We start from the raw sequence: 12,316 nt of genomic DNA, 5'->3' as shown, positions 1-12,316 counted from the left end.
CTTCCAACGTTCCCACTAACCAAGCTATTCAGAAGCAAAGAATAACACTTCTGAAGTTTTAGTGCTGACGTCATCTTCAGAAGCACATTTTCCTCAGAACCTCAGTTAAGAGCTTCTGATGAACCAAAATGCTCCTGAATAAACTTCAGAACCAAACTTCTTATTCAGAGGCAAGCAATTTTTCAATCAGACACAAAATGCATGTTCAAATTTTTCTTAATAAAATCAAATCTTTCAACAGACAAGGGTTTTGTAAATATATCAGCCCATTGATGTTCAGTATCAATGAATTGTATATCTAAAATTCCTTTTTGAACATAGTCTCTGATAAAATGGTGTTTGATCTCAATATGCTTGGCTCTTGAATGTAGAATTGGATTCTTTGACAAACAAATAGCAGCAGTATTATCACAAAAAATGGGAATACTGTTAGCATTAATCTGATAGTCTTCCAACTGATGTTTCATCCAAAGTAGTTGTGTACAACAACTTGCAGCTGAAATGTATTCTGCTTCTGCTGTAGACATAGCAATTGTTGCTTGTCTTTTGCTTGCCCAGGATATCAGATTTTCTCCCAGGAATTGACAATTTCCACTGGTTGATTTTCTTTCAATCCTGTCACCAGCATAATCAGCATCACAGAATCCAATCAACTTATAATCTAGGGATTTCCTATACAGGAGTCCAAGATTAGTTGTTCCTTTCAGATACCTGAAGATTCTCTTAACTGCAGTTAAATGAGATTCTCTAGGATCTGATTGAAATCTTGCACACAAGCATACACTGAATAAAATATCAGGTCTAGATGCAGTGAGGTATAACAGAGAACCAATCATACCTCTGTATAGCTTCTGGTCTACTACTGTTCCAGTATCTTCTTTGCTTAAGGTGCAGGTTGGATGCATTGGAGTGTTCATCACTTTACAATCTTCTAGCTTGAACTTCTTCAGAAGCTCCTTTGTATATTTTGTTTGATGAACATATACTCCTTCTTTACTTTGGTTGATTTGAATTCCCAGAAAGAATTTCAATTCTCCCATCATACTCATTTCAAATTCATCCTGCATTAACTTAGAAAATTCTTTGCAAAGAGATGCATTAGTAGAACCAAATATTATATCATCAACATATATTTGCACAATCAAAATATCTTTCTTAAGAGTCCTTCTGAAGAGTGTTGTGTCAACTTGTCCTCTTTCAAAATCATTTTTAATTAAGAAATTACTTAGTCTATCATACCAAGCTCTGGGAGCTTGTTTCAAGCCATATAGTGATTTCTTAAGTTTATAAACATGGTCAGGATGCTTAAGATCCTCAAACCCAGGAGGTTGTTTAACATACACTTCTTCTTCAATGACACCATTAAGAAAAGCACTTTTGACATCCATTTGATATAATATTATGCCATGATTAATTGCGTAGGATAGAAGTAACCTGATTGCTTCCAATCTTGCAACTGGAGCAAATGTTTCAGTGTAATCAATGCCTTCTTGTTGACTGTAGCCTTGAGCAACAAGTCTGGCTTTGTTTCTGGTTACTTCTCCTTGTTCATTCAGCTTGTTTCTGAATACCCATTTTGTTCCAATAATGTTCTTCTGAGAAGGTTTGGGTACCAGATCCCACACATCATTCCTTTGGAATTGATTTAGCTCTTCTTGCATAGCTAATATCCATCCATCATCTGAGAGAGCTTCTTCAACAGTTTTAGGCTCAATTATTGAAAGCAGTCCTATTAAAGACTCTTCTTGTCTAAAATGTGATCTTGTTCTTCTAGGACTATCTTTGCTTCCAATGATTAACTCCTCAGGATGTGAAGATTTGTGCTTGAATTTAGGTTGAATAACCTGCTGAGTGTTATCTTGAAAGTCCTCAGAAGCACTTTCATTCTGTACTTTTGGGCTAGGTTCTGCTTCTGAATTAGACTCAGCTTCTGGAGTGATTTCAGCTTCTGGACAAGATTCAACTTCTGTATACTTTTCAGAATCAGAAGGTTGATCAGATTCTGATGCATCTTCAGAATCAGTTGTTCCTGCATTACTTTCACTTTGCTCTGAAGTTTTACTTCCAGGCTCTCTATCATCAAATTTTACATGCATAGATTCTTCAACACATTGTGTTTCTGAATTATACACTCTGTATGCCTTTGATCTTTCAGAGTAACCTAAAAAGATTCCTCTTTGAGCCTTGGCATCAAATTTCTTCAGATAGTCTTTAGTGTTTAAGATGTAACAAGTACATCCAAACTGATGAAAGTAAGAGATATTGGGTCTTCTTCCTTTAAAGAGTTCATATGCTGTTTTCTCCAACATAGGTCTGATATAGATCCTATTTTGAATATAACATGAAGTATTGACTGCTTCTGCCCAAAAATGTTTAGCTAAGTTGTTTTCATGGATCATGGTTCTGGCCATTTCTTGTAAGGTTCTGTTCTTCCTTTCTACAACCCCATTTTGTTGTGGAGTTCTAGGAGAAGAAAACTCATGGAGAATCCCATGTTTTTCACAAAAAAGTTCAAATGGCTCATTTTCAAATTCTCCACCATGATCACTTCTGACTTTCAAAATTTTCAATTCTTTTTCAGATTGTATTTGAGTGCAGAAGCTGCTAAACACTTCACATGCATAGTCTTTACTTTTAATGAATTTTACCCAAGTCCATCTGCTGTAATCATCAACAATGACTAATCCGTATTTACTTCCATATAAAGATGCAGTGTTAACTGGACCAAAAAGATCAATATGGAGTAATTCTAAGGGTCTGGAGGTTGATACAATGTCTTTAGATTTGAAAGAACTTTTCACAATTTTCCCTTTCTGACATGCACCACAAAGTGCATCTGAATGATAATCAATGTTAGGCAATCCTTTGACCAGTTGTAACTTGCTAATTTTAGAAATTAATCTCCAATTAGCATGTCCCAACCTTTTATGCCATACCCATTTTTTATCATTCATTGACAGAAGGCAAACTACCTTCTGATCAGCCAGATCAGAGAAATTTATTTTATAGACATTCTCAACTCTCTTTCCCTTGAATGTAATGGATTTGTCATCCTTGTTGACTAGTGTGCAGTTGGTCTTACTGAACGTTACATCATACCCATTGTCACAAAATTGACTAATGCTCAATAGGTTATGCTTCAGACCATCTACTAGCCACACATTATTAATTGAGATGGAGGAATTACCAATAGTACCTGTACCAATGATCTTTCCAGTTTGGTTGCCACCAAACTTCACTTCTCCTCCATCTTTCATTGTAAGGGTAAGGAACAAAGCTTTCTCTCCAGTCATGTGCCTTGAACATCCGCTGTCTAGGTACCATGACCTTTGTTTCTCTCTTGCCCTTAAGCACACCTGCATTTTTGACCAATTCAGATTTAGGTACCCATATCTTCATGGGTCCTTTTGGGTTAGTTTTGGAGGTTTTACTTTTCCTCCCTTGTACCTTAGGGTGAATGCTGAGTGGCTTCTGATCATTCAATACTTTAGGTTTGACACCTTTTGGTATTGTTTTCTCAGAAGCAGTAGCTGCTTTGTTCTTCTGATCCTTTTGTTTTGGAATTTTAGATTCTGGTTTAATCAGATTCTGATGAACAGGTTCTGATCTTTTCAGAATTTTAATCTTTTGACTCTTAGGATCAGATTTTGTCATTACCTTGATCTTAAGATTCTCTGGCTTTGATGTGATCTTAGCCTGTGAACCTGAAGCTTCAGGTTTTGACTGAACAGCAGTTATAGCATTTGTACCTTCAGGCACAAAGGTGGATTTCAATCCATCCTTGATACAATCACAGTAGCTCTTGAGACTGTATTCTTTGGATTTCTCCTCAGAATATCCAATCCCTTTGCCTTTGTTCTTGTATGTGCTGTAGATCATAGAAGCAACTTTGCTTCTGTCTATTCCAGCCATAATAAAATCATCCAAGGCAATCTCATGTTTATTGCCTGAACCTTTATCACATTTTTCTTGTAGCTTCTGACAAAGACTCTTGAGTCTATCTTCATATGTTGTTGATATGAGGTTAAACCCTTTGAGTTCTTCTTCAGAAGCTTTCAGTTCCAATAGAGTTGATTTTTGTTGTTTCATCAAATCAACATATTTTTCTTTTAAATCTGTCAACTCATTGGTTCTGTGTTCAAACAGTGATAAAAGTTCTTTTAGAGAATCAACAAGTTCTTGTCTAGGGATTTTGGAATATACCTCATTTTCATCTTCTGAATCTGATTCAGCTTCTGAATTTACTGCTTCTGATGATACTGTTGCCACTAACCCAACGGCTGCCTTAGCATCATCATCAGCTTCTTCTTTATCAGAACCAGATTCACTATCCAAATCTTCCCAGGTTGCCATCAAGCTCTTTTTGATTTGCTTTCTGAATTTACTGGAGTTGAAGCTTGATTTCTTGGATTTGCCTTTAAACTTCTCCTTCTGAAGATCAGGGCAATCAGCAATGAAATGACCAGGCTTCTTACAATTGAAGCATCCCTTCTGATCTTCTTTCTTGAAGTTCTTGTAGCTACCTCTCTTGCTCAAAAATTTCTTCTGCTTCCTTGCCAGATACTCAAGCTTGTTGGACAGCATAGCCATCTTTACAGATTGATCTTCATCAGAATCTCCATCAGGTGATTCTTCTTCAGATTCACTGGCTTTGTAGGCTTTGGAAGACTTTGAGGTCTTTCCTTTAGATGGTAAAGCAATGGATTTACTCTTCTTAGAGGTTTCATGCTCATTTAAACTCATTTCATGCACTTTGAGTGAGCTAACAAGATCTTCAACACTTAAAGTATTTAGATCCTTAGCTTCCTCAATAGCAGTTACTTTGGGTCTCCATCTTGAAGGTAAGCTTCTCAAAATCTTACTAACATGATCAGAAGCAACATAGCTTTTCTTCAGTATCTGCAATCCAGAAACTAAAGTTTGAAATCTTGAGTACATTTCTTCTATACTCTCATCATCCTTCATTCTGAAAAGTTCATACTGATGAACTAGCATCAAAGCTTTAGCCTCTTTCACCTTCTTGCTGCCTTCAAAGTTGGCACATAGTGACGCAAACATAGCCTTCGCAGTAGATTTGTCACTCATCTTCATGTATTCAGTGCGAGGTATAGAAGCCACAATAATCCCTCTGATTTTGTGGTGCTTCTTGTAAAGCTTCTTCTGAGCAGGAGTATGTATTTTTCTATCTATAGCAGCTCCTTCTTCATCTAAATCCAGATCATCAACTCCATCTTCCAGTATGTCCCATAACTCTTCATCTAATCCCATGATAAAGCTGTACATATTAGTTTTCCACCAAGAAAACTCTTCTGGATCTCCATTAAACCTTGGAGCTTTTCCAGAGTCTGTTTTCTTGTCAGCAGTATCATAGTCATGCTTGACACTTGTGTATTTTGGAGTAACTGATTCCTCATCTCCAGACATGTTTTTCTACTAGATCTTGAACTGTAACACGGTTAAGTGCTGTGATAACAGAGCAAGCTCTGATACCAAATGAAGGTGAGAAAAACACAAGAAGGGGGGGGTTGAATTGTGTTTTCTTTCTCTCTTAAAAAAAAATTCTTCTTCTGATAAAACTTCAGAAGCAGTTTGAGAGTGCTTCTGATGAAATGATCAGAATCAGATATGCAGCGGAAAGAACAGAGCAGAGAAAAGAAAGACAGAGACACAAGCAGTTATCCTGGTTCCTTCCACAACACGGAAGTAGTCCAGTCCCCCTTGCACTTCCAAGGAGATTTCACTATAATCACAAGATTACAACTGCTCAATACTTTCAAAGTATGAGACTTCACAAAACAATGCTCAAGCACACACGCAAGAGTCTTCCAATGCTCAAGCACTAAGCAAGAGACTTCTAATGCTCAAGCACGCAGGCAAGAGACTTCTAATCAAACAAAAATACAGAGAATTGAGTTTGAATTGAACACTTGATATACAATCAGTGGTGTTCACAATACAATACAGAAAAGACTCTAGACTTTGAATTTCTAAGATGTATCAAATCAGTGCAGAAATTCAGTGTGCTTTTTAGTATCAAATTGACAGAGTTTTGGCGCTTTTGAACTTATGTATTTCTCTATCAAATCTTCAAGTCTTCACTCCTTTATATAGAGGTGTGAAAGAGACGTTGAGATAATCAGCACGTCTAAAGAGTCGTTTGAAATCCTTTGATTATCCACCAGTGATCCTTTGCCTGATTTGGGTGTAGTCCTTTGAAGAATAAACTTCAAATTCATTCCCATCTTGAGTGTACAAATTCTGCAGGCATGGCTGTTGTTTTGTCTTGTAGCGTAGACAGAAAACAGAGTAGTGGAGGTAGTGGTTGTACACTTGTACTTTGTCAACTCTATTAATGAGAGACAAGTGCAGAGTGCTTTCCATATATCCGTTGATACCTCCCTTTCAATTCATCGTTCTTCTTTGATAAGACTGAATTGAGAATCAGCAACTTTGAATCTTCAGTTTGATTAAAGGATCAAATGTAGCTTCTGGTGAAAATATTGCTTCTGATGAAAATGTTGCTTCTGATGACTTTCTGCTTCTGATGACGTCATCTCTTCAGGAGCAGTTGAGCTTCAGGAGCAGTTGAGCTTCAGGAGCAGTTGAGCTTCAGGAGCAGTTTTCTTCAGATGCTCAGAATTTCTTTTTCTTTCCATTGTTCTTCCAGGACCTATCAAAATAACTGAGTAGCCTTTGGTCCTGTACACTTGAACAATTATTAGTGATAACCAATTGACAATTTTTAATACCTTGTTATCATCAAAACTTAATAAGGTTCATTGTGAAACACATTTTGTTCCAACATTGTAATGAGTATTGCTCATTCGATTCTCCGTGCGATCTAGTTGCATGCTGAAACCGTCTTAATTATATGAGCAAAGTAATAAATAAATGGATTGATGCTTATGAAGGTGCTAAGCGTTTGCAAAGAAGCGGTTGGTCGGAAACTGATGTTTTGGCAAAAGCGCAAAAATTATATGCATGTGGGAAGAATGTTCAATTTACTTTAATGGAAGAATGACACGCTCTTCGTGATCAACCACGTTATGGTAGTCAAGTAGGAGGAAATATTAGCCCAGGAAGTAGTGGATCTAAGAGATCTCACGAGGACAATGTAGGATCTAGTGCTCGTCCAATAGGTAGGGAGGCAGCTAAAAAAAAGGTAAAAAGAAAAGCAAGGACGCTGCCTTGGAGGAGGTGGAAAAGGAGTGGGTTGAATTCAAAGAATTAAAGGAGCAAGAGATTGAACAATTGAAAGAGTTAACCTTGGTGAAACAAGAGAAAAACAAATTGATGAAAGAAAAGACTGAAGCTAAGAAAATGAAAATGTATCTAAAGTTAAGTTCTGAAGAGCATCTCGATGGCCGTAAGAAAGAGCTGTTGGAAAAGTTGGAGCGTGAGCTGTTTGGAAATTAATTTCAATCAAATATTTGTTTGTATTCAGTCAAAATTGTCAGTGTTGTGTAGTCCCAGTGTTTGCTTTAATAATTGTCAGGGTTGTCTAGTCCTCAGTGATCGCTTTATTATCCCCATTGATAGTTTCCAATGTTGTCTAGTCCCCGTGACTTATTTCACACACTATTTGCTTTAATAATTATCACCACTGTTTGCTTTAATACAATACAATAACTTATTTCGAATCCGTCAGTGTCCACCACACAATGTATTTATACATAGGGACTCATATCTACTTCCAATTTCAAAAATCTGCTCGTAGATGGTCTAAGAAGAGGCCAACTTTCATCACCTCACATTTCTAAAAGAAACCACATTTTTCAGAAGTGTACTTTTGAAGTAAATTTTGTCGGAAAGTGTACTTCTTGGTCTCATAAAATTCATTTTTTTAACGTCTACATCCAAAGTAATATAAGCAGTATAAAATTTTCTCCCAAATAAGAACCAATGAAACTGAATGACTGAAAACATTTCTCAACAAAATTAATCCAATCCCATTCATTAATACTCTTACCACCTGATAAGTGTTTTGAAAAAAATTAGTATTTCATGTACAATATAAATGTCTACATATCATATATATAGTCCTTCAATTGTACTAACATTTTTCCTTCCACAACCCTTTTGGTATATGAGCCTTTTAAAGATATCTCTCAAAAGTTCTTCAAACAATCTCAAAAAACATGTTCACATTCATTAGTAAACTTTGATCTTCAGAGGCCAAGAAAAGAGTTTCAGTTTGATTTACTTTGGTGTTTTCTGAACAAAGCATCAGCATTACTGTATATAGCCACAATGTTTGAGAAGACAGCAAGAATAATCATGACAATGGATAAAATCTTGTCCTTCTTAGTTGCAATGCTATGTGGATCCCTGAAACAAATGAATTAAAGTTTAAAAGGATAAAATCGAGCATGAAACCTTGATTAAGAGATCAAAACTAAGGTCTACTCGGACAACTAAAAATTGGTGAATGCCTCTATAGTTCACATGGCTATCAAATATGGACCAATTTAAATATTACTTCCTCAATTTTATATCCAGTGTTAATCAATTCAGCTCGGACAAACCGGTTCGACTAGGAACTTTTCCGGTATGAGCGTCTCATCAGATGAAATATGCATTGGACTAAGAATAGACCGCCATAACTCGGCAGAATTTTGGAAAACCAGTGACTCGGACATTGATGTAGCAAAAAATAAAATAATGAAACATAATGTGATCAGTAATGACATTTAAATAAAGTAAGAAAACTTACCTTAGAGCAATTGCAGCAGGGAAGATAAAACCAAGACAAACAGTGGCAGTTGCACCAGTGAATTGAAAAACATCCCAAATGCTAGGTACAAAATTTGCAGCCACATAGAGCAAAAATATGAGTCCAGTGGTGATCGAGGAAAACCTCCAATTATCTAATTCCAAAGAGCTGGCCGAGGGAAACACAAGATCATCCAAATTGAAGCGAAGCGAAAAGAAGATAACCGGGAAAACAAGCATGAGATGGAGGGCGTAGCTGATACGAACGACGTCGTTGAGAATATTGCTATAAGGGATGCCAAGATCAGTATCAAAGTTGGCTAGCACATCATCAAGAGTTGACTCGCCAAATAGTAGGAACCCAAATAGAGCTGTAAGAATGTATATACTAGAACATAGAACCAATGATGCACTTATAACTGGTTGTATTGGTGAAGAGTCTCCAAGTTCATTGTCTATTGTATGCACTGCAAAGGATAATACTTAAGTTAAAATATATATTATTCAAGCACATCAAATTTCTCAGTACTATTATTTGCAATATCAAATTTCAGAGTTCAGTCGGGGAAGTGTCATCTAAGTAGTAAGAGTTCGACCTTGTAACTTCAAAGTACAGCAAAGAGATGTTGTTTTGCTAATAGATTCTTTAGAAGATTTCAAGTTGACATAAAGTATGTATTCAGAGGCAAATCCAATACTCAAAATAACAACATTTGAGGTTGAACCGTTAGTGTAAAGATTTTTTATGTTGTCAATCAATCATAATCGTCATATCATTAAACAGTTTGACTTTTATCATAACTATTTCTAATGTCGCATATGACTAGTTGTGATTTGTTGGTAGTCTAAAATTTTTTATACCGACAGTGTATCAAAATTAAACTCTTTAAACTTCACCAATAAGGGTCTTCACAATAAGAGTAAACATCATATTTTGAAATGAAAGTACACATTGAGGTAGCTTACTTACCATTATAATGACAAACAAATGCTGTCACAAGAACTGGAACTGCTGTAAAGAGATTCCAAATAGATGTCATATCAGTAATATTAGGAAGCAACCTAGGACTGTCTATACTTCCATTGAACAATTTCACAAATGTGATTCCTGCAGTTATGACAAGAAAAACAATTGCCAGAGCCACTGCTAAACCAGAAGTATATTTTAATGAATCTGCAGGCATAAAACAAATAAAAAAACTATATGGTTATTCTCAATAATAATATATTTACTAAATGAGGTAAATCATGTAACATACTTGAATTCATTGTATTGTAAAATGTACCTATCCTCTTAAAGAATCCTAATGGAGCAAATACCACAAGGGTTGTAATAAGAAGAACAAAAGTACGCCCAGTCGACCAGTGTTCGCCAAACCATCCTTCAAGTACACCGAAGTGATGACTTCCAGATGATGTTGTTCCAGACAGTACATCACCTGAAAATCAAGTTATCTAAAACATTCAATTTAACCAATTTTTAAGGCATGACAAATTTAATTGTAGAAAAACTATATTGAAGTTTCTAAGCATAAATAAAGACTCATAAGCAAAACCAATTTTGGATCCAATATGAATATGTGTAGAGAATTGAATTACCAATGATGATGATGTAAACAACAAGAATACCAAAGTTGTTAAAAAGAACAGAAATCTGAAAAAGCAATCTACCAAGACTTCCAAAAGCATATCCCATGACATCACCATAAGATTGAGCCTTAGCAACTCTACTAAACCTCATGAGAATATCCAAAGAGGTATGAGTAAGCAAAGCAAGGAATATGATTGAAGCAATACCAATTGTTAGTCCCAAAACTTTCATGGCTGCAGGTAAAGCCATGATTCCAGCACCAATAATAGTTGTTGATAGATTGAACACAGAACCAGCAAATGATGCTGCTGATTCATTATTCTTGTTACTATTAGATCCATCATCACCATGTTCAATTTCAACTTCAATTTTCTCATCTTTTAGCAATGGACATTCATCTATAACAATTTCTTTTGTTCCTTTAGGATTGTTGTGTATTCCCATATTGATAGCTATCTCAATTCTCAATGATGAATGATGATGGTAATTTGTCAACGTATGATATACAAATATATTGTATTAATTTTTTTTTTTGGTTACATTATACACTATTTTTTTAAAGTTGTCCTACTTGATTGGATGATTATCTAAATTTTGTATGCTTCTTTTGTCTTTGTGTATTATTTAAGTTTTTTTTCCACACATTTTAAGTAAAAATGTAAATAAACAAATAATATAATAGTTTTACTAATTGCTCAAAAAAAAAAAAATAGTTTTACTAAATTATCTATATTTCTATTATTAGAGTTAATTACTTTTATAAATATAAAGTGAAGTAAATCAACTAAAGTAAAGTGCATATTACTATTAACATATAAAATTATGATAAAATAATTAATATTATACTCTCTCCGTTTCAAAATGAATGTCGCTTTAGGCAAAAAAAATTGTTTCAAAATGAATGTCACTTTACACTTCCAATAAAACTTTAATTTTTTTCTTCAAACATTACCCTTAATAAATACTCCAACTTTTCTCTCACACAATTTTCAATGCAACTTTAACTTTGTCTTTTTCTTATAAAGTAAGGGTAGTTTAGTAAAAATGTTATGTCTAATGATTATTTCATATTATTCCTTAATATATGTGCAATTGGCTAAAACAACATTAATTTTAAAACGGATGGAGTGCTTAAGAAAATGACACTTTTTATAGAATAGAGTCATAAATAGGCATAAATAATCGCTTGACATAGTTTGTATGCAATAAAAATTCTATCTTAAACACATTCCTAAATCAATTTTATTTAGACACACTCCTAAATAAATAAATAAAATTAAAAGAGAAAGAATTTAATATTGATGACTAAATAATTTCTCCTTTAATTTTTTACATTATTGTTTGTGACTAAATAATTTGATTTAGACTAAAATAAATTAAAGATATACTCTATAATATCACGTGGTTGATTTGCAAAACTAAAACAAAAAGATATCACTCGCTGTAGATTTGGAAATATACCACCTTTCATGTTAATTTAGTCGGTGGACCACCTTTCCTTTGTTTGTTAGAGATAAATAGTCATTTTCTTATGTGAATATATAATAAATAGGCATAATAGTCTTTAAATATAGAGAAATTATAAAATAATTTTTGATTCTGAACTCTGATAATTAACATTATAGCCTTGAAGCTCTTGAAAGGTTGAAGCGTGGTGGTTAAGGCGCAAAGGATTAAGTAGGCCTGAAAGATATATTTAGTAAGAGAGTGAGAGTTTCCTTTACAGTTGGCACATTAACATTGTGAGCAATCCTATTAAGCATTGAAGAATGTGTTTGGTTGAGGTAAGTAAGATCAATGATCTCATGAATTGACATTTTTGAAGTATCTTATGGATAGGATACTTGATCTTTATTTTGAAGAGTATTGTTGTGAGTTGAAACTGGGAACTGATCTAGTTTATAGAACTCTCTTGCCATTTTTGGTTCAACATTATCTCCCATTACTTACACTCTCTTAGCCTCATTTAAGGAAGAGTATGTGATTATTCAACACAAGTAAAGCTGAAAATTA

The 12,316-nt window shown here is 34.6% G+C and overlaps 1 protein-coding gene across 3 annotated transcripts; it reads right to left on the bottom strand.

Annotated features, from left to right (window-relative positions):
- Positions 1 to 7,925: 7,925 nt before the first annotated feature.
- Positions 7,926 to 10,826, bottom strand: LOC25481310 (amino acid transporter AVT6A). 3 transcript variants are annotated; one of them, XM_039829518.1, is made up of 5 exons: positions 10,384 to 10,826; positions 9,999 to 10,151; positions 9,683 to 9,886; positions 8,714 to 9,179; positions 7,926 to 8,328 (listed from the first exon to the last, which is right to left on the bottom strand). In XM_039829518.1, exons 1-5 carry the CDS (start codon positions 10,745 to 10,747, stop codon positions 8,190 to 8,192), a joined length of 1,326 nt encoding a protein of 441 aa, XP_039685452.1. In that variant the 5' UTR covers positions 10,748 to 10,826; the 3' UTR covers positions 7,926 to 8,189. The 3 variants fall into 3 exon arrangements, with proteins under 3 accessions (XP_039685452.1, XP_039685451.1, XP_039685453.1); XM_039829517.1 differs by having other exon boundaries at positions 10,312 to 10,824; XM_039829519.1 differs by having other exon boundaries at positions 10,510 to 10,824.
- Positions 10,827 to 12,316: the final 1,490 nt, after the last annotated feature.

This window comes from Medicago truncatula, chromosome 8 (genome assembly GCF_003473485.1).
Source record: "Medicago truncatula cultivar Jemalong A17 chromosome 8, MtrunA17r5.0-ANR, whole genome shotgun sequence".
Lineage (NCBI taxonomy): Eukaryota > Viridiplantae > Streptophyta > Magnoliopsida > Fabales > Fabaceae > Medicago > Medicago truncatula.
The sequence above is the reverse complement of the archived record's forward strand: the minus strand, read 5'-3'. Positions and strand labels throughout refer to the sequence as shown.

What these genes read in the sequence shown, in the direction of transcription:
- LOC25481310 (XM_039829517.1), bottom strand. Translation starts at nt 10,747, where the DNA reads ATGGGAATACACAACAATCCTAAAGGAACAAAAGAAATTGTTATAGAT. An exon ending in TGTTTACATCATCATCATTG is followed by an intron (nt 10,152 to 10,311) that starts GTAATTCAATTC and finishes CTTGATTTTCAG; the next exon opens with GTGATGTACTGTCTGGAACA. An exon ending in CCTGCTGCAATTGCTCTAAG is followed by an intron (nt 8,329 to 8,713) that starts GTAAGTTTTCTT and finishes CATTTGTTTCAG; the next exon opens with GGATCCACATAGCATTGCAA.